The sequence below is a fragment of the Nomia melanderi genome, chromosome 14, assembly GCF_051020985.1.
Source record: "Nomia melanderi isolate GNS246 chromosome 14, iyNomMela1, whole genome shotgun sequence".
NCBI lineage: Eukaryota > Metazoa > Arthropoda > Insecta > Hymenoptera > Halictidae > Nomia > Nomia melanderi.
This window is the reverse complement of record NC_135012.1, coordinates 4,120,030-4,140,218: the sequence shown is the minus strand read 5'-3', so window position 1 is coordinate 4,140,218 and position 20,189 is coordinate 4,120,030. Positions and strand designations below refer to the sequence as shown.

Genomic DNA, 20,189 nt, shown 5'->3' with positions numbered 1-20,189 from the left:
ATGAATCGTAGCAGGGTGACATCTGTACGGTTCCACGGGAAACGTCACCGTCCATGACCTGACGGTTAAGTGGTGACCTGAACAATTGCGTTCTAACCTCGAAGGGTGACAGAAGCTTGTTTCGTGGTAGGATTTATTTGGGAATAAATATTTCGCGATGGAGAATGGGACGAGTTCCGGCGAGAAATCGTTCGCCGAGAAGCATGCGGAGAGGATGAAGCGATTGAGGGATCTACATGCGAAGAGGGTATGAGAATGTTGGTTTGTTAGTAAATAGGAGGCTAGGAAATGATTTGTTTTTTATGGCTTTTGGATGTGGAAACGGTTTTTAGGGGGAATGTTTCTTATAGGGTGTTATTTTTTGTAGAATGAAGCTAGACAACAGAATCATAAAGAGGTTGTTGAAGAGGATAAGAGAAACAAGCTGCCTTCTAATTGGGAATCCCGCAAGCGACAAGCAGAATGGATTGTGCAAGATGAAGCTGCGAGGAAGGAGGCACAAGAGAAGGTATATAATAATATATATTGTTAAGAAAATATATGTATTTATACTGTGTGTATTTTGTAGGGAGAGGACTATGAAAGAACGAAATTATTGCACATTGATGCAACAGAGGCAGAGCGGATAGCAAGGAAGAAGAGGAACAAAAAGAATCCGGATCCAGGCTTTTCAGATTATGAGCAAGCAGCTATACGTCAATATAATAGGCTAGTGAAGAATATCAAACCAAATATGGAGTCATACGATGAAGCCAAGGACAAGTTAGGAACAGCTTTCTATGGGGATAGAAACACTATATTGCATGGTCTTCATGAGGATAAGAAGGAGGCTGTAGATAAGATGGTGGAAGACTTGGAAAAACAGTTAGTATTGCAATACTATGTAGTTCGATGTAATGTAGCACACATATAATAATATGTATTATTTTGTCGCAGAATTGCAAAGAGGGATAAGTATAGCAGAAGGAGAATGCACAACGATGATGCGGACATTGATTATATTAATGAACGCAATGCCAAGTTCAACCAGAAACTGGAGAGGTTCTATGGAGAATATACTCGAGAGACTAAGCTGAATTTGGAAAGGGGTACAGCCATATAATGGGAGAACTTCACACTAATGGACTTACTACAAATACCTTGTATTTTAAATAATATTTCAAAACTCATACAAATAGGAGTTAGACTACTGTTAAGTCGTTTACCGTTTAATAACGGAAAGTGCAGATGCGTTCTCCCAATCTTAATCCCGTATTATGTATCAAGAAAGTTAAATTATGTATATACATATACATATATATGTATAGATGTATATATGTATATATATGTACATATATCAAATGATATATTAATTTCACATGATGTACGTTGTCGTAAATAAAAAGAAAAAAGAAACAAGAACTGAATTAAGTTATTAAAACTTCTGTGCCCTCCACTGGCAATCTGTTGATTTCCTACAACAATTTTTTTTTATTTAATTTAAATAATTTTATATACAGTTTCTCAAATTTCTAATGCAGTTCACATCATACCACCCAACTATGTACTGTTCCTGGAAAATAAATAAACAATTACTTTACTATGCATACTACCGCATGCTATATTTTCCTTAAAACTACTACATTGTGGAATATACTCCAAAGTATACTCACGACTCGGTGAAAAGTTGTGATGATGTGTGACTCGTATATGAATATCTTGTGTTTCGCCTGTAAATCGAACATTGGAATTCTATTACACTGCTTCTATCGTTAACAACACTACTGTACATCTCTTTGCATTCTCACAATCTTATACTTACCGTTATTCGCAATAAAAAGCAACAGCACACGGTAACAGGTTACTACTATGCATTCACTACACATAACACACAAAACATGCGTTTCCATTTAGCTCAAATTTACAACACGTTACTTTCCCACCCTCTCAGTGCCAAATGGAATATTTCATATTCTTTGAAAGGCACGCAAAAGGATATTAAGATTAATTAAAAAAAACAACACTTGTCCAAGCGTTACGTTTAAGTACAAGTTAAATCCTGTTTTATTAATGTCGCATGTATTTCTCGCGACGCTCAATACATTTGTTTCCGAAAGAGCCTTATAGTATTCAATTATCACCTTTGGTTATGCACTTCATCACAGTACGGAGTAAAAGTCAGTCAATCTTCCAAAACAAAGAAAAAAGTAGGAACAGTTCAAAGAAAGTCACATGCTGTTAAGGCACACGTTTGTTACTCCGGCGGTGTCGGAGGTTTCTGATTGACGTCCAAGCGCGTTAACGAGCTGGCGAGTTCCTCGCCCGGTTTCCTGGAAGCCGTACCTGCGTTTCCATGATCCGGCAGCCTCGGCATGTCGCACTGTTCGCATTTGTTCATCAACGGATGATTATCGAACGTGCACATTCTGCAGACCCAAGAGGGACCATCCCGTTCTTCTCTGTCAACGTTATTTCCGGTGACATCCGGTTGCCAAGCGGGCGGTTGACTAGGCAATGGCGGAGGATTGAAACTGGTCGAGCTCGGTGGTAACGGCTGACCAGTATAAATATCTTGATAGAATTCTTCATTCGTTTCACCCAAAGGCACTAGAAATTAACGCAGTGACAACAATCTTTCCTCGACTACTATAGACGACAGCTGTGCTTAACGTTACTCGACTCGCCATCAGAAACCTTCCACGCAAGACACTCAATGTCTTAATATGTTAATTTAGGAGTTAGAATGTGAAGCTACCTCTTGGATCTGACCACTGATCCACTTCATCCGCCAATCTGTCGCATTCCACCTGCAGCTGATAGATTTCGCTCCTTAATTTCCTCTTCAGCTCCTACGGAACGGACTTTCACAGTGAAACTCGTCGATGTTCTTGAGAATTTGTAAGCGTACACCATACCTGCGGCGGCATCGAGGAATCGAAGGGTCTCGAAAGAGACTGCAGCTCTTTCTTCATCGCTTCGAGTCGTCCTTTCTCGGCCCTCAACTCCCTGGCGAGCCTTTCTTTCCTGGCTAACTGTTCGGCTACCAATTTCCTTTGGTGCTCCGCCACTGTATCGTTACAGGAAGCATTCAAACATTACAAACATTTACAGACGCTAAAAGCACAGGTGTCGCGATATATACAAAACCTTTTGGATTCTTACGCTATGGAGATTCTCATCCGTTCCTCCTCAAATTTGTATCAAAATCAAATTTTAATCAAATCAGCTCGGTTACGTATTAAAGATCCAGCAACTTCCAACTGTAAACCGTAAGGAACCAGTTCATGGAAGAAAATCTCCAAGCATTCGCATTGCCTGCGCTAATACCAACGCCTACCACTTACAATTAACACTTTAGACTCGAAATCTCTCTCTGTCAACTTGACTTGACATACAAAATTATAAAATCATACATAACGTTAAACTTCATATAAACCGATACACGAAACACCTAAATAAAACATCTTCCCTTAATTTACGTAATTTCCTCATTTAACTCTCAAAGACTATAATCTACATCTCATCAGCAGACATTGAACATTCCCAGATTTCCGAGTGCAAAGGGTTAATCGGTACAATCTACAGATAAGGTTCGAATCACGGATCCGTTCAGGAAACGTGTCGTCACCCACCGAGACGACGCCGCTGGTGAGAAGGAAAAGCGGATCAGGTGGTCCGCGTAGAGTAACCGCGAGCCTGGCTATGTATAGACGGAGGCGTGGGGTCAGGAATGCGTAAATATCGTTCTCAGTGTTACGCGCGTGGGCGTAGATACGTGCGACGGACAGACTGGTCGGTTCTCGCAGGTAAATATACTACGTGTATCAACCTCCTATATAATACGAAGCGAGCCACCCGAAAAACAAAAGACTCTACGCGTCCGCACACACGCACATCGTCGTCGTGGGGGGGTGGCGACAACGACGACGACGACGACGACGGCGGCGGTGGTGGTGGTAGTGGTGGTAACGCACCGGTGTTCAGCAAAAATAGACCGACGGTTATTTTCGAATCTCGTCGCAGGGTTGTGCCCTGGGGGCGGGGAAGGGTACCTTGATTCAACGGCGATCGATTCGGATCGGAATTGGCCTGTATCCGTTCGCCAACGGGACTGGAGGGCGGCGAGGTCGTCGTCGGTCCTGACGGTGTCGTTGGAAGGCTGATGAGAGGGACAATGTTCGTCGCAGACGGTACCGAGGGTGTGGTTGGGGCGCTCATCGTTGTCGTCGGCCGCGGCAACTGGCTGGGTGGTCCTGCTGGAAGGCCTGGAAGACATGCTCCGATTAGGATACTTCCAGGCGAGACCCGTAGGTGAGATGACTATTTCATTTAGATCGTTCGATCTCTGTATTTTCAACTTTGGTACACTGAATCTCGTAGAGATTGAAGTGTTCTTGTATCTCTTTTCGTTGGGTGTTAATGGTAGGATGTAACAGGTCTTTGACACTGGAACGCAGTCGAGTTGACTTTTGAACATTTTTCTATAGAAACCCCTAGATCTGTTGAGACTACGATCACTCGAAACTTAATTCACGTATTACTAAAGCAATTTCTTTAGGGATTTCTTAGAGACTATTGTTTTTTTCAATAATTAAAAGAAGAATTTAGGAATGATAAAAGGGACCAACTCCTAATGTCTTTTACGATTATTGCCGAGACGGGGACTTAAGAAATTAAAGAAGTTGATTTAGTGATACCTAAACTATAACTCAATTGAAATCTTGATAAATTCACGCTTTTAGTTGTAAGGAAATTTTAGAAAGACCGTTTAAGTGCTCGATAGTTCTAACATTAAAGAACTAGGCCATCGACTTACCCTAGTCTGAGGGTTGAAACATAGAGTCCAAATGTTCTTCGTTCTAACGTATCAATTGCTGTTCAATGATTCTCGTATCAATACAACTAACGATTCGTATTCAGCTTCAAGATATTTAGCTACCGTCTTCATGATAACGAGCTTTAGACGAATGTACCGTGCTAAAATGTTTGAAACTCGGCGGATAAATATCTCTACTGGAATAAATTTGTCCAGCGACGAACAGAGACGAGCAACCGTTCGAGGCCAGGGGCGGGACGTACCTGGCGGCCTCTGAGGACCGGTTTGTACCGGCGGTATCAAGCTGTTGGGCCTGCTGGGGCCCATCGGCGGCCTGATTCTGGCAGCCGCCACGCTGCCAACGGCTCCCGCGCCGATGCTGATCTGCAGGCGACTCTGGAAGCCTCGCGGGTCCAGGGACGAACTCGAGTAGGTCAAGCTCGAGCCCTGCGATCTGATGTCGATCGGCGGCTGCGGCTCCGAGGACGGCGGCCTGAGTGTCAGGCTGACGGAGGTGTAGCTTCGCGTGTGATCGATCTGCGGCCCGGCGACGTTCTCCACGCTGAGCAACGGGTCCGCGTAGTGTGCCCGTGGATCGACGATCAGATCGGTTCGTTTACAGGCGCCACCGATCGTGGGCACCGTTCGGAAGTCTAAAGATCGACGATTCGGTTTTAACATTTTCAGGAATCCCTCTGAAGATCGGTGGACGTTTGTCCAGCACGACGAATTCAGGACCAATAGATCTATCGATCTATACGGATCTCTTGAGAATGGAAGACTTTCGAGCGCGAAGGGTTGATTACATTCGCTCGGTGGATTGAGTGGCATGGAATGGTGATGCTTTTGTAAGAGATTGATGTCTGGCTCGAATTTCTTAACCGAGGCTCGCCGATACGCTTCCACCGTGTCCGATCGTTGCTCACTACTTATTTTCATGTTTACAGAAATTACAGCCAGAGGATGGTTGCAATAAGTGGCAAAAGTGGCAGATAGCCAGACGTCTGTTCGGATAATGTAATTCTCCCGGAAAACGAGCGCGATAGAGTTTATAAATATACGTGTAATGGTCCGCGATAAGGTGGGACAGTGAATGATCGGCGGGGATGAAAAGAAGTCGACGGCTAGGAGCAACACGACCGCGCGTGGTACGACTGTCCCGGAAACCGATCGATCCGCGGAAAACATCCGCGTGGCAAGATCGCGATTAAAAACGATCGGCCGTCGTCGCTGCACGTGGATGGAACCTGTTTTATTCCCGTTTCCATACCGACGCGACGTACTCGAGGAGCGACGTAATTGCTTGTTGCGCAACCGGTTCGTCGCATGTATCCAATTCATCAACTATTCTGCAACCATGTTGCAACTCGATGCCACCGCGGATTACGGAAATGGCTCGGACCCCATGCGCAGGGACCGCGCGAAATAGTCTCCTCCACGTGCTACCATTGCAGCTCGCTTTCGTTCGTTTTCGCAAGAAACGATCGCCGGTGCACTCTTGCGAGACCGTTCTTCGCGCCACATTTCCGACAATTATCGAGACCACCGATTTGCCGCTCTTATTAACATCAAATAGGTGTCTTATTTCTAGACCACAATTTTAACTACATTCTGAATCGTGTACGTTCTATTGTAGAGGAGGAAACTATCTCGACCTATGAGTTCTAAAACAATTCCAGCGTTAACGCTAGGTTCACGGATATCGATTACAATCTGTCTATTGCTGTTAGAGAAACCGACGTTTGTTCACTTACATCTCAACAGTAGTTGAAATACAACTAAATAGGATCATTGATACAATCAAAATCGACGTGAACAAGTACCAAATAGAATTCACACCAAACTGCATTCCGTAAACCTAGCGTGAATCACCTACAGATCCTTATCTCGTCCTAGCTTCATCCTAGCCTCATCGGTAGCAAAAAGACAAAAAGGTCCCTGGTCTCCGTGGAATGCGTACCGCGATTGCCAGCAGGGCTACAGGCAACGTTCACGTTCAGCTCGAACCCGGCCGGCTCGTTTCCCGCGTTGTTCTGGACGTGATTGTTGCAGTTCGCGTCGGTGGTCGTCGGTAGCGCGCCGCAATCGTCGAAGAAGCCCCTGACGGTGCAGGCAGGTGGCGCCGAGGAGGGTGTCACCGGGTTACCAGCGATCGGCGACGAGGCGGAGATCGCTGCTGCCCGTGTGCAGCTAAGGGGACAGCGCCGCGACGCTCCAATGTCCAGCGAGGCTGGTCTGTGTGGTCGCGGGTTCCCGTTGTTGCTGCTCGCGACGGTTCGTTGGGGCTGGCTCATCGCGCAGCAACGCTGCTGCGCGGCGGGGCTCGCTCGTTGTTGCTGCTGCTGTTGCTGCTGCTGTTGCTGGGTGTGCTGTTGAGGCTGCTGGAGGACGCCGCAGGCCGCGGCTGGAGGGAAAGCGCCCGGCGACGGTCGTGATTCTTGCGTGGCGCGGAGGCTTCTCGCGCATATCTCTCGATCGTGGCTGTTCTGGAACGCACAGACGCACCCGGGTCAGCCAGTTTTCCGGGATCGGTCCCCGAGGATCGGCTATTCGAGGCCATCTCGACCGGAAGCTTCAGGATTATTTTTAGGGAACGACCGGCTTCTTCTTCCGCAACGGTCCGCCGACTAGTTTCGACTCGAGGGTTGTCGCGGGAAGCGCTAACCATCTGCGGTCCAGGTGATCTCTTAACCTTTTGGCTATTGTGTACACGCTACCGCAGTGGTTTCCGTGTACTTCTATAGGCTCTGTTCTTTCTCTGTTGCCGATAGCTTATGCACTTTGTTGCTGGTTGCAATGTAATTCTATAGGTCGCCAAAAGGTTAAACGTTGGGATCGTCGGAGAGAGAGCTACGATTTAGATGCGGTTAGAAATAATCGGCGCGTTCGCCGGAATCGGACAAACCTGGACCGCAAACGGTTAGAGACTCTCGGATTCCGCGGTCTCCTAGGACGACGAGGCTTGCCAGTGATTAATATCGTGCAACCGGAAGCGCCGAATACACCTCCGCGCTTCCGTCTCGGGGGGATTAGATCAACGTTTAGCGTGTCCACCGGTGTACATCGTCGCGTCGGTGACCGCGCTACGGAAGGATTAAGAATAAATAAAAGAGCGAAACGTTTAGCTGAAAGGAGGCATACGTACACACAGGTTCCACGCTCGTGCAACGACAGGAAGCGGGAGAAGAAGAAGTTCTGACGTTAATTCTCAAACCCCGGAAGTTATGGATACGCGAGCCGTACCCGCTTGTTAGTCGTTGACGTGCTTTGGTTTCGTTTTTAGCGATGACGGATGAGCGGGGAGAGCAAATCTTTGCAGACTGGTTAGGAGCACACTCTGTGCAACCGGGACGCCGTTCCCGGAGTACTCGATCGCAACACCGCCGCAAAATGTCCTTCAACCGTGAAAATATCATTATCACTATCTCTGTTTCGCAATACCGTTCAGTTATTTCTTTGCTTCGCTCTGGTCCCAGAGAAATCGATCTACGCGCGATTTCAAATAGAATCCGTTTACCGGTCTACCTGGGACCAGGTACCATTCTTCGGGATAACGATATAGAAAAATCCAGTTCGAGGAACCGGATACATCAGTGTTCGCAAGGCAGAACGACAGATATTATTCAATGACACCAAGCTTACTTAACACTAGGTTTACAGAACGCGTCAATTTGACGCAGATTGAATTTTATAAACATTATTTGGTAAATGTTTCAATCGTTTCGTCTATTTCTACATCTACAATTTCCAAAATCTAAATGAACGAATATCAACTTCCCTAGGAACAATAGAATAAACTGTACAATAAATGCCCGTAAACCTAGTGTTAAGTATATCGAATCTTATAAATATCGTTTAAGAAACTCAACGCTCGAAGTTGCAACCTCGAGCATCAGTCTATCCGAAACCCAAGTCATTCCATCGTTCTGCCTTGCGGCTAGTATATTTCAGCGCTAGTGCTGAAACGCTTTGATCAGTTGGCATCGTCAACTGGTACCAGAAGCACCGAGGAGTCCGGGTTGTTCGTGGATCGGATCGAGCCTCCGTGAACAGCAATGGTGGACAAAGAGCACCTATACCTGGGCGATGCACTGGGAGACGACGTGATCAGGGAGCGCAGGGAACTGCTGCTTCAGCTCATGGAACAGCTGCATGATAGCGATGTTAGAGCAATGGCACTCCCCCATCGTGGGCCCCCATCCTCCTGGCAAGGCCTACCTGCGGGTGCCAGGTTCTCTCGTTACACCAGTTACATGCGACTCGCCACTGGATAGCGCTGGTCCGGCGTGGCGCGAGCTACGAGACACCACCGTTCATCGAATCCAACGGACAGAAATCGTCGCAACGCGCGCGACGCGACGCGACGCTGCAAATATTTATCGCTACCTCATGGGCACACGCGGTGCCGTTAACATCGCGATTTATATTCAATCCATTCCGCCCGGGACAATCAGCCAGACATCTTTGCGATACATAACTTTCGAGGAATTCTCGGATTCATTGCTAACGACACGGAAGCGAGAGACGCGAATGATAACGTTTGTAATTCGAATGGCGCGATAAATACTCCTCGTGTAGGGAAAGAGCTACGAGGCGACACGGGGCAAGAGGGCTCTCCTGCTGGGATAACTCTGGACCGAATGGGCCGATCTCCTGAATCTCATTTATTTCTCGTTTATACGTATCTACTTTCATAAGTATACTTCTTTTTCTTAGGTATCAATGACACTTCGGATGTAATAGTTCTCCCCAGAAAAATCAACCATCCCTAATGTACCCTATAGCTTCGATTGGATATGCATAACCATAGCGAATACCAAATACTAATTAGGCCTCTTCTCCTATGCAACGAAGAAAACAATTGCAAGACGACTCGATGGCAAGAGAAACTCTGTTCTCATTTGTCTTCATCTTTTCTCATCTTATTCTCTGATACTAATTTATTCCTCAATACAGTTACAGATAACCAATCAAAACCATAAAATCCAACTCCTCTTGCCCGTCCTAAAAGCTCAAAGTCAAAGACACAAGGGACCACTTCCATTCACGAAAGAACGGAAGCGAGATCGAATGCGTCAGATGTAACGATAGAAAAATTCAGAGTGCTTCGTTCTCTATCGTTACATCCGTTACATTCGGTCTTTTCTATCCTATGTTGTTACCACGCGTAAATAATCATGCGTGAAACACCGAGGTAGCCTGAACACCGTCAGTGGAAGTGTCTCTTGCTACCTTGACTTTTCAGCTTTCAGCCGTGTCGGCTTCTCTCACGGTTCTCCGCGTTCCGCTCGCCGCGGCGGCAGATAGTCTTGTCCTCGCAAGCGCGTGGACCGTCGGGGATTCTTGCCACACGCTCGGACTCGGCAAGAATCCGCCGCCGTCGCGGAAATTTCGCGGTTTCCCGGATAAACGATTTGGATGCCCTCCAAAGACGACGTTCCTCGGCGGGCGGTTTCGCGTGTCGCGAGCCGGGACTGTGTCAAATTATTCAGGCCCGCGGACGAACGGACGGACAGGGGGATGCGATTAATGGAGACAAAGTCGTGAGAAAATGAAAACGAGAGGACCGCGCCCGAGGGAACCCGACCGACCGGGGCAAATTGTCCGGCTTGTCGACGCGCGAGCCATTGAAACGCCGCGCGCGATCGTGGCGCGCTAGCAGTTCAGCTGCTCGACCGCCAAAACGGTTCAATGCGAATGCAGAATCGAAACGGGGAGTCGAATCTTTAACACTAGGTTTACAGAACGCGTCGAATTGACGCATATTGGATTTTAGAAATATTATTTTGTAAATGTTTACGCCGATTTCGATTGATGCGATCACACTGACATGTACCCCAATTACCTACTATCAAATCTCCAGTTTCCACAATCTAAATAAACGAGCATCAATTCTTTTAGGGATAATAGAATGACGTGTACAATAAATGCCCGTAAACCTAGTGTTAACACTTTGTGGACGAATGTCGACGTTTCGTGAAATGTTCATGCTTGGAACACTGAGCTGCGAACGAACGATTAACACTAGAACCAGATGGGTCAATATGAAATTCTTCTTTTAACCCTTAGCACTCCAGGTTGTTTTGTAATCTATCAGCAACTGCAACTAATTTTTATAGTATTCCTAGCGAAAATTAGAAATGCTATAACATTTCTTCGATCTTTTATTTTTCCTCTCAGCACAAAATTTGGGATATGAAAAATCTAATAATTTTAGGGTAGTTTCGTTAAGATTCATTAAAGCATTTAATATTATAACTGGTGCTAAATTGGAACCTACAGAGTTCAAAGGGTTAACTCTTCTTTTATAATTATTGAGGAAACAATAGATTCTTTAACACGTTGAATGCCGCACAATTGGAGCAAAATGTGCAAAATGGAAAAAATGAAATATTAATTTATTCGATTATTGTATTGTTATTATTGTACGTTAATCTAGCTGAATGTCACCGTATTAAAGAGTGTTATGTATAATACAGAAATGTTATCAAATAATCATCGTTTAATTTAGTGTACTATGGTGATTCGATTTAGTTGGGGTCACCGGTGACCCTCAAGGCAGTCAACGTGTTAAGAGATTTCTTAAGAAATTGTTTTATTAATACGCAAACTAAGTTTCGAGTGATCTTGATAGATGCACTCTTGGGGTTAGAAAAATTTTGAAAAGTCAACTTGACTGCTTGTTAGTTCTAGTATTAAATTATTTGAACAGCAGATCAGTGTAGTTTCCTTTTTTTCTATTATTTAAACATTCGATGTATAATTTAGCTTGATACGTTGCAAGTATTGTGTTCTTCAAAGTCTTCGTCCACAAAGGGTTAGATGAGAGATCTAAGATATGTTGTAGAATGTATTAATGTTTTGATATATCTAATTAGATTGATTAACGATTAATTAGTAGATTATTCATCGATAGATTACATTGATGGTGAATTAATAGATTTATTTCAGGATTAATGTATTAATACACTGTTTACTTTATTATCACAGCTTTCTTTTAAGGCTGTCCTTTCAAGGACAATTCTACTTGGATAGTTGATGTCCCGCTTGAATATGATTTTTGGTAGATTCCAATGAAATAATGATTAAAATGAATGTTTGAGGGGTTATGGTATCGTCGCCATGGAATTTTGTAGATGACTTTATAACAACAATGGGAAAATGATGTGAAACGTGTCAGATAATCAGGTTCTATTCCTATGGAATTTCTTTAACCAAGTGTTCAATAGATTAGAACGTCTCATGCCAGACAAAATGGAACGGTAATCTCGATCGTCGCAGGTTACCATTTCCGGTCTGCTCGGTCACTCGTTTCTCCAGTTTGGAGAATTCTTTCCATGAGGAAATGCTAAAGCTTCCCCATTTTCCGCGACACGACGGGCTTTACTTAAACGAGCGACCGTTTGACCCATTTCTCAATGGAACCGAACTTGTCTTATAGGTACATACCGGTTACACACCCGGTGACCGATAAAAATACAATCCTTCGTAAATCGTTACAGCAGTCTATCATCGACCGACAAACCATCCTCTCGATCAAAAATTCAATTAATTTCACGCAAAATTCTGCAAAATGTCGTACAATATTGTAGGATCGCAGAGCGTTTTACAATAGCCGCGTAACGTTAAATAAACTCGGTGGACAAATGGTAACCGCAAAAAGAAACGTGAAAAACGAAAAGTCAAACGTCGTTGCAGTCGACGCGGAGGTCGGCGATTCCGAAACACCCGGTACGTTAGAGAATTGGCAGCGGGCAAAGAAACCGTGGACACCTGTGCCGCGTGGAACGTAGGAGTGCCACATAATTAGCCGGCACTGCGCGTACCACGCTCCCACGCGTACTTCACCCGCAGGTGCACTCGCGTGTCCGCCTCACAGAATTAAAATACGACCGGCACTGTGAAAATCTTCCGATTCCGTCGGAAAATTGGAAAATCGCCGAAAAAATTTAAAAAACGTGCGAGCGAAAACCGTCGACTCCCTTTAATTCTTGTGTTTTTTTTTATCCTACTTCTGGGACCACCCGTTACGTGTACAAATCTTTATTTATTAGGACGGATACTTCGGCGGTACACCGTTCCGTTCTGAATGTGACCTTTTTCAGCCCTATAGTCGGCGAAGGACAGAAATACACTTTCATTAAGAGTATAGGCATAAAAAGAGCTGTACTTTCTATATTATTAGTTGCAATGGCTAATTCTATATTCTCTACATTATTAATTACAGTGAGTGATTCTATATTTTCCGTATTATTAATTAGAGTGACTGATTCTATATTTTCTACATTGTTAATTACAGTGACTGATTCTATATTTTCTGTATTATTAATTACAACGACTGAGTCTATATTTTCTATATTATTAATTACAACGAATGATTCGTGTGTCACACAAAAATATGAATAAATATGAGGAAAAGGACTCTTTATTAATGCCTATTTGACACTAGATTTACGGACATTTATTCTATACTCTATTCTATTGTTCCTAGAGAACTACGTGTAGCTTCAAAACCAGACTATTGCAGTGCGTATTCGCATTATTACACGAATCAAGATCGACTTAAACTATTACCGAATAACGTTTAAAAAATTCAATATCCGTCAAACTGACGGGTTCCGTAAACCTAGTGTTAAATATGGTTAATAATATAGAGAAAAGTAGACCCTTTTATATCTACGTTGAATATCATAAATCATTTTAATATTGTTTGATATCCCCGAATAATACTGTCATGGTCGAAATTCTGTCTGATCAATCGATTTACCTCGTCCATGCATCGGGACGCGAAGTCGGACCTAAGACCGAAGGAACCGGAAGTCCTCACGAGCGAACGTCTGTATGTATCCACTTGATCGAAAGAAACTAAGAGGTTAGGAACTGAACGCGTGCAATTCGCACTTGGCGCGGGGCCACGTGATAGAATAAAACGCTGGGCGGAATTAATATTTCGTTTCCCTTTCTCCGTTCGCTTCACACCTGGCAGACGTCGGTAGTGTCAGGTGAGCGGGACATCAATCAGAAAGAAAACTGTTTATTGGCACGCGCCGCCGTCTACGAGCATCGTTCCTGTATCGAATTGTTCCGCCGCGCTGGGCGTCCGGTGGTTTCCCAACGAGGGAACTCTCCGAACGAAAATATTGCTAGCCAGCGTCTGGAAAGTGTCTCGGTCGTCTTAACCCGTTGCCGTACAATGACGAGTGACACTCGTGATGAAGATTTCTAAACTAATTTAACAAGGATCAATGTTGTTCATTACCCAAGGATTAAAGCAAACAACTATTTTGCCATTATCATTATACTACCTTCAAATGAAATTTTCACCTGAAGTAGAATGAAAAATTTTGTTGTTTTTCTTACAAATTGTCGATAGTAAAATATTATACGAGCTTAGTAACGAAAGTAAATAGTACGCCAAGGGGTTAACATGTTGACTGCCACGAGAATTTCTAGCGTTTTCGAATAGTAATACTTACTCCTTGATAGCAAAAGCGAATGATATTGAAAATAATTGGTAATCATAAAGAAAATGGAAATTGAACTCTTTTTGTAATTATTAAAAGACTTATTAAAATTATTACTATAAATTTACCTTCATATAAAAATTAATTTCAAGATCCTAAGAAAGATAATAAACAAATTATTAAAATTAAAGCAATTTCACCTACTCGATTACAACAAACTGTTAATATTCCAGAATTATAAGAACTTTTATTTTGATAATAAATAACTAAACAATAAACCATTAACCCTTTGCACTCGGAACTTTCTCACTAGCAATGTTTAACATTCTTTAACGAGGCGGACACGATATTCCTTGAAACTAACTCGTAGGGAAATCACAAGTACATTGAGGAGCAAAGCTATTTTATTTCAATATTTCACGTATCAAGGCATTATACGAAGTTCAACGTTAAATATCAGATTTTATAGTTTTACCGTCAAATCAAATGACTGAGTGCAAAGGGTTAATGGTTTAGTATCACAGTAGTAATACGCTTTGATCTAGCTACTTATGTTACTAGATAGTTTTATTTAGAATCAAGTTTTTTATTGTAATTGTTCTTCAGCAATTTGGAAGCTCCGGTCATCAGTGACCACCGTGGCAGTCAACGTGTTAAACCGTCTTTTGAACATTTCTTTATGAAACCTGTACGCGTGAATTTAACAACATTTCGATTGGTTTATACTTCAGTTTAAGTGCTACTAAATCAGCTCTTTAACACATTGTACGTCATGGGGTCACTGGTGACCTCGATCAAACCGATTTACTTATAATTCATTCGATTAAACGATGATTATTTGAAAACTCTTCTATATTACAAGTAATACCTAATACAGTGACATTCAACAAGAGAAACCTGCGATAATAATAACGTAATTCAATTATATAAGTTGATATTACATTATTTTCAGTTTCTATATTTTTCTGGGGAAAATCGTGCGGCACTGAACGTGTTAATCATTTCTTAAAGAAGCATCTGTACCTTTGCAGTCATTATGAAAGAAATTGGGAATTGATCATTTTGACTCATCTGGTAGTTCTAGTGTTAATTATTCAAATAAAAATACTTGTTTCTAGTATTTAAAACCGCGATGCATAACTGAGCTTTATGGAAAGTCCTCGAAAGTTTAAACACTTCTCGTCAAAGGGTTAATTAATACAAATGTAAACTACTGATCTGCTGTTCCAATTATATCATTCCTCTCCGACTCAGTCTTCCAAATACCAGAATTTCATCTCGAAACATCAACGTTCGTTGAAGGGTTAATCAAAAAATTCTAAAACGAACCCTAGAAGGCTAAGCAACAATATCATTCGAATTCATCATTCAAACGTTGCCTTTAACACGATCTCTATTCAATCAATATCCAATCATCACGTCCAATTTCCGCGAACGATCGAAATACGCGCGTGAACACGTAGATTTTCGGCGGTGGCCGCGAGGTTTGCCAACAGGACGTTGGTTCTTCGACACGCAAATGACGAAAATGCGAAATAAACGCGCGTGGGCAGACGTTCGACGCGGAAACGGGCGGACAGCGAATCGAATTCGGCTGAGCAACCGTGCGAATCTAATAGGATTTATTGCGGCTTCGGGATGTAATAAAGTCCCGCGACAATACGTCGATGAAATATCATCTCGCTCGTTGGGGAGAGAACTCGAAAATAAACCGAATAACAAGAGCGACCGCGTAACCAACACCGGGTCCGCTATAATCTCCGAATTTACGCCGGAAATATGTGCATCGAATTATCATCGGTCGCGTCGCGCGCGCGCGTGCGAGCGTACACACAATGGCCGAGCGGTTCGGTTCTGGGATTTCGAAGAAAAACGATGAAAGAGGGATCTAATTGCACCAGACACGCAGGACGTTTCTATCAGTGACAGGAGGGACGGGGGGAGGAGGGATTTTAAGAGAGGAACGAGAGTGTCGTTCGTCGGGACAGGCGAAAAAGGAAAAGCGGAATTCCAGCGTGCCGGCAAGATATTTGTGTCATGAAATAACCCAGGAGACACAGCGTGGCTGTTTTCGTCTGCTCCTGGCAATGCGGGGAAAAGCGAATTCCACGAGTATTTTCACGCATTTGGAAGAATTCTTGGCAGTTCTTTTTAAGCGTCTCGAATATGTCTGCGCCGGGGCGCGTTCGGAACGGATTTCGGACGAGACCGCAGGAACATGTTAACGGTTAACAACCCCCGCGCTGTAATATGAATGAAACAAAAACATTCGACCAGCTGATTTTCCGTTTCGAAAAGTATCTCGTCGTGGAATTTTTCGATGACGGTTCGTTCCGGGGACGCGTTAAATACTGCTTGTTCCCGTTTGACACCTGTTGAGTCGCGACGCGGTGGATCCAGCGACCGGAAGTGATACGTGTCGTTTTAACACGTTGAATGCCACCGATGACCGGAGCTTCGAAGTTACGAGAAAATAATTATAAGATGTCAGATAAATATGTCCAGTAGTGTAACAAGGTAATAGCGTAACGTAAGAATTGTGATAGGAAATAATTAATAATTCATTTTTATTTTTCATAGGGAAAAAATTAGTGATAAAACGCTCTTGTTTTTCGTGGCAGTCAACGTGTTGATACGTTGAATGCCGCATGATTTCATACAGCAAAATACGCGAGGAAGATGTAATATTGAATTGTTATTGTTATCGCACGTTTATGTTGCTGAATGTTGATGCAGGTAATATTATTGATAATGTAGAAATGATTCAGTCACTTTAACCCGTGACTCGTGTTGAAAATTTTCACCTGGATTCAGCAAATCTGACCGTTGTTTATATAACTTGTGTATAAATGAAATATTACTTGTTTATTATCCATCTTTAACCTTTAGAGTAAACGTAGACACGGACTAAATATCAAATTTGTTTCTTTTTCTATGAAATTCTTAATGATAAGGTAGTTTAATCAAGCACAGTTGCGAAAGAAGTCATAAGACAAGAGGTTAATCAAGTGAATCATGGTAATTCGATTTGGTTGGGGGTCATCGGTGACCCCATGGCATTCAACGTGTTAAATATAATCTCAGAGGAGCAATAAAATATTGATAACAATCACGAGAGTCGTTGACGTTTAGGAAAATTATTGTTCGTGAGGACTCGAGTCAGTTTGTTAATTTACATAAGACGAGAATTGTCGATTAAGGGAAAATTGCAAGTGGAAAAAGAACAAGCATGTCCGACAAGGTGTAAAGGAAAAAAGTGCGATTTAATGTCGGACGAAAATAAGGAACCAAGAATAATAATTGACGAGGGACGCATCGCTAACGTAAAGCAGAGCCCAATAATTTACGGGCCGGGGCGAAAATAAACACTATCCTGAAAATAATGTTACACTTCTTTTTCTCACGCAGGAGAAAAGACCTAAACGTCTCGATAACCGATCAATGAAAACGAAAGTTTCTTTTCTCCTTTCAAATCGGGATAAGTGAAATTAGTGTGACAGTCGATTAAGCCATGTGATTTCTTTTTGGATTGCAATCGATTTAACTACGTTGTTATCAATAATTTATTAAGAATAAAAGAAAACTCCAGTCTTATTCTATGCCAACGTGTGCTCTAAGGTATAATCATTGATAACAGAGGAGTAATATGTAGTTTGCATTCAAATAAATTGAATAATATGGTGCGAATATCCAGTAATCTATTTTGAAATCCCTAATTTCCAAAATCCAAACTAACGAATACCAATTTTTCTAGGAGCAGTAGAATAAATTACAATAAATGACCGTACACCTAGTGTTAGATATGTTAGAAATAAAATATAAAATAATATCAGTTTTTCTAAAAATTCATAGTTACAATTATTATATTGTATAATCTATTCATTATATTATAATATTGTATATCTAATAATTATATATTAGAATTAATGATGCAATATTATTATATAATATTGTGTACCTAATAATTACATATTATAATTAATGATACAATATTATATATAATAATATATTATATATAATATTGTATATCTAATAATTATAAATTATAATTATTAGATTCTGATAAGTAACGCCTGCAACCCGACGTACACGACTGTGTGAAACCACTGTGTCACGGGACGAAGCGATCGCCATTGCGAACGCGGCTTAACGCGCCACGAAACGCCGGTTCTTTACGATCGCGATAATTCACGTGGCCCCGTAAAGCTCGTTATTGACTCTCTAAGCAGCTCCCTTTCACGCGATCACAAATATAGCCGGCCTCTAGTCTCGTTTCCGTGTGCGCCAAAAAATTTCATTTTTTCTCTCGACGTCTCTCTCTCTCTCTCTCTCTCTCTCTCTCTCTCTCTCTCTCTCTCTCTCTCTCTCTCTCTCTCTCTCTCTCTCTCTCTCTCTCTCTCTCTCTCTCTCTCTCTCTTTCCCCCCTTTCGCCCGTATTCCACCCCGTTAAACCGTTCCATCGGAATTCACCGGACAACTGGATGAATTCCCGGCCGATTTCGAACGAACGAACGATTAACTCGATTACATAACTCACAGAAGACGCTATCCTGTCGCGGATAAACATTTACCCGCGTATTTTTATTCCCGCGTACAATGACCACGATATGCCTAGTAGTACGCGCACGGTTAACGGTCATTTTCGAACCACAGAACACCTACCCGCCGGCTTACGTAGTTTTTAAATCGAGTGGCACGTCCGTCAGCGCGGCTAAAATCGTCGACGAAGTTTGGAATTCGTGGCATCGATTGACCCTGGGTTCCTCTTATGCCTCTATGACACGCTCGAGAAAATAGAATCACAATCGTTCGCAACTTTTCTGAAACAATCCCGACTGTCTCGAACGCCAACCTATACTCGTTAGAAAACGATGTTTTCGTTCGTCTTTTTTTGGAAGTTCGATAGAAATTATTTTTAAAGAGAAATAACCATGGGGATATATGTAACGATTAACTCATCGGCTTGTCTGGTATAGCGTTACCACTGATAATGAAAAAAAAGTGACGTTCAGCTTTACTGATAACAGTCCTGCGTCGGTACACTAACACACGCTCCCGGAAATCGGTGAGCGTACAGTAATTAAGAAAACAATGGAACGAGACGTAGTTATTGTAAATACTCTCGGCGAGTACATTGTTGTTGCATTTCCTGTGCATTCCGCGGTTAGGTGTATTTTCGTGTCGCATGGACCGAGACCCGACCGATCGGTTGAGATCGAAAAATTTCTGTTTAAGTCTGCCCCCGTGATTGACCCGACTAAACGGTTCCCCATTTGAAACCGAAATGTCAGGAGAAATGGAACGGCGAAAGAAGTTTCAAAGATGGAGTCGAAGCACGGTGTAATTGCATTAAACAGTGAAGGACCCGGTTTTAAAATCCGTGGGCTTGTACTCACCGGACGGCAACCATTGGAAACGTCCAACGAATGGGAAACGGTAACGCACACTTCGTACACTTGACGGAGACACTTTCCGAACGGCGCAACTTTGTTACACGTGGCGAGGATTCGAATTTCAACTGTCACTGTACGGTGACGCGGGTTAACAGCAACTTTTCTGTCGTTTTTCGGGGATTTCAAGGAACGAACGAGCGGCGACCGTCCGTCGGGGCCACTGATCAGCTGTGCACTGCGTACTGACACGACGGTGGTCAACGGAACAACTAAAACATTCGAAACGATTTAGGGTGTAACGATGGGGATGTTTCGGGAGCGGAAAATATTCTTTGGAGATTTATAATTGTTCGTGCTGTGATTATTATACGAGGAAATGTATAGTCCGGGTGGTCAAAATAAAAGAAGCTTCGTTGATCGCGTAGTCAAGATGGCCGCCCGCACGACAAGTGCTTCCCTATTTATGAATGGAAGACGCGTCGTAATAGTTGCGGCCACCAGGAAGGGGAAACCGCGTGCTATTTTAAAACTCACACG

At 43.0% G+C, this 20,189-nt stretch overlaps 2 protein-coding genes and 1 long non-coding RNA gene across 8 annotated transcripts; 2 read left to right on the top strand and 1 right to left on the bottom strand.

Moving 5' to 3' along the window:
* Position 1: 1 nt before the first annotated feature.
* Positions 2–1,102, top strand: LOC116426982 (pre-mRNA-splicing factor Syf2). The gene is made up of 4 exons (XM_031976774.2): positions 2–247; positions 368–508; positions 569–864; positions 937–1,102. The coding sequence occupies exons 1-4, from the start codon at positions 158–160 to the stop codon at positions 1,100–1,102; spliced, it is 693 nt and encodes a 230-aa protein (XP_031832634.1). The 5' UTR covers positions 2–157.
* Positions 1,103–1,125: 23 nt separating this feature from the next.
* On the bottom strand, positions 1,126–20,086 carry Tab2 (TAK1-associated binding protein 2). 6 transcript variants are annotated; one of them, XM_031976766.2, is made up of 10 exons: positions 19,656–20,083; positions 8,875–9,013; positions 6,756–7,281; positions 5,059–5,448; positions 4,032–4,244; positions 2,895–3,046; positions 2,735–2,828; positions 2,323–2,586; positions 1,653–1,709; positions 1,126–1,552 (listed from the first exon to the last, which is right to left on the bottom strand). In XM_031976766.2, exons 2-10 carry the CDS (start codon positions 8,980–8,982, stop codon positions 1,527–1,529), a joined length of 1,830 nt encoding a protein of 609 aa, XP_031832626.1. In that variant the 5' UTR covers positions 8,983–9,013; positions 19,656–20,083; the 3' UTR covers positions 1,126–1,526. The 6 variants fall into 6 exon arrangements, with proteins under 6 accessions (XP_031832626.1, XP_031832625.1, XP_031832623.1 ...); XM_031976765.2 differs by lacking the exons at positions 1,126–1,552; positions 1,653–1,709 and having other exon boundaries at positions 2,026–2,586; positions 8,875–9,091; positions 19,656–20,086; XM_031976763.2 differs by lacking the exons at positions 1,126–1,552; positions 1,653–1,709 and having other exon boundaries at positions 2,026–2,586; positions 19,656–20,085.
* LOC116426983 (uncharacterized) lies at positions 3,684–5,146 on the top strand. Its single transcript, XR_004235002.2, has 3 exons — positions 3,684–3,785; positions 4,003–4,290; positions 5,012–5,146. It is a non-coding gene; the product is annotated as an uncharacterized LOC116426983 (long non-coding RNA).
* Positions 20,087–20,189: the final 103 nt, after the last annotated feature.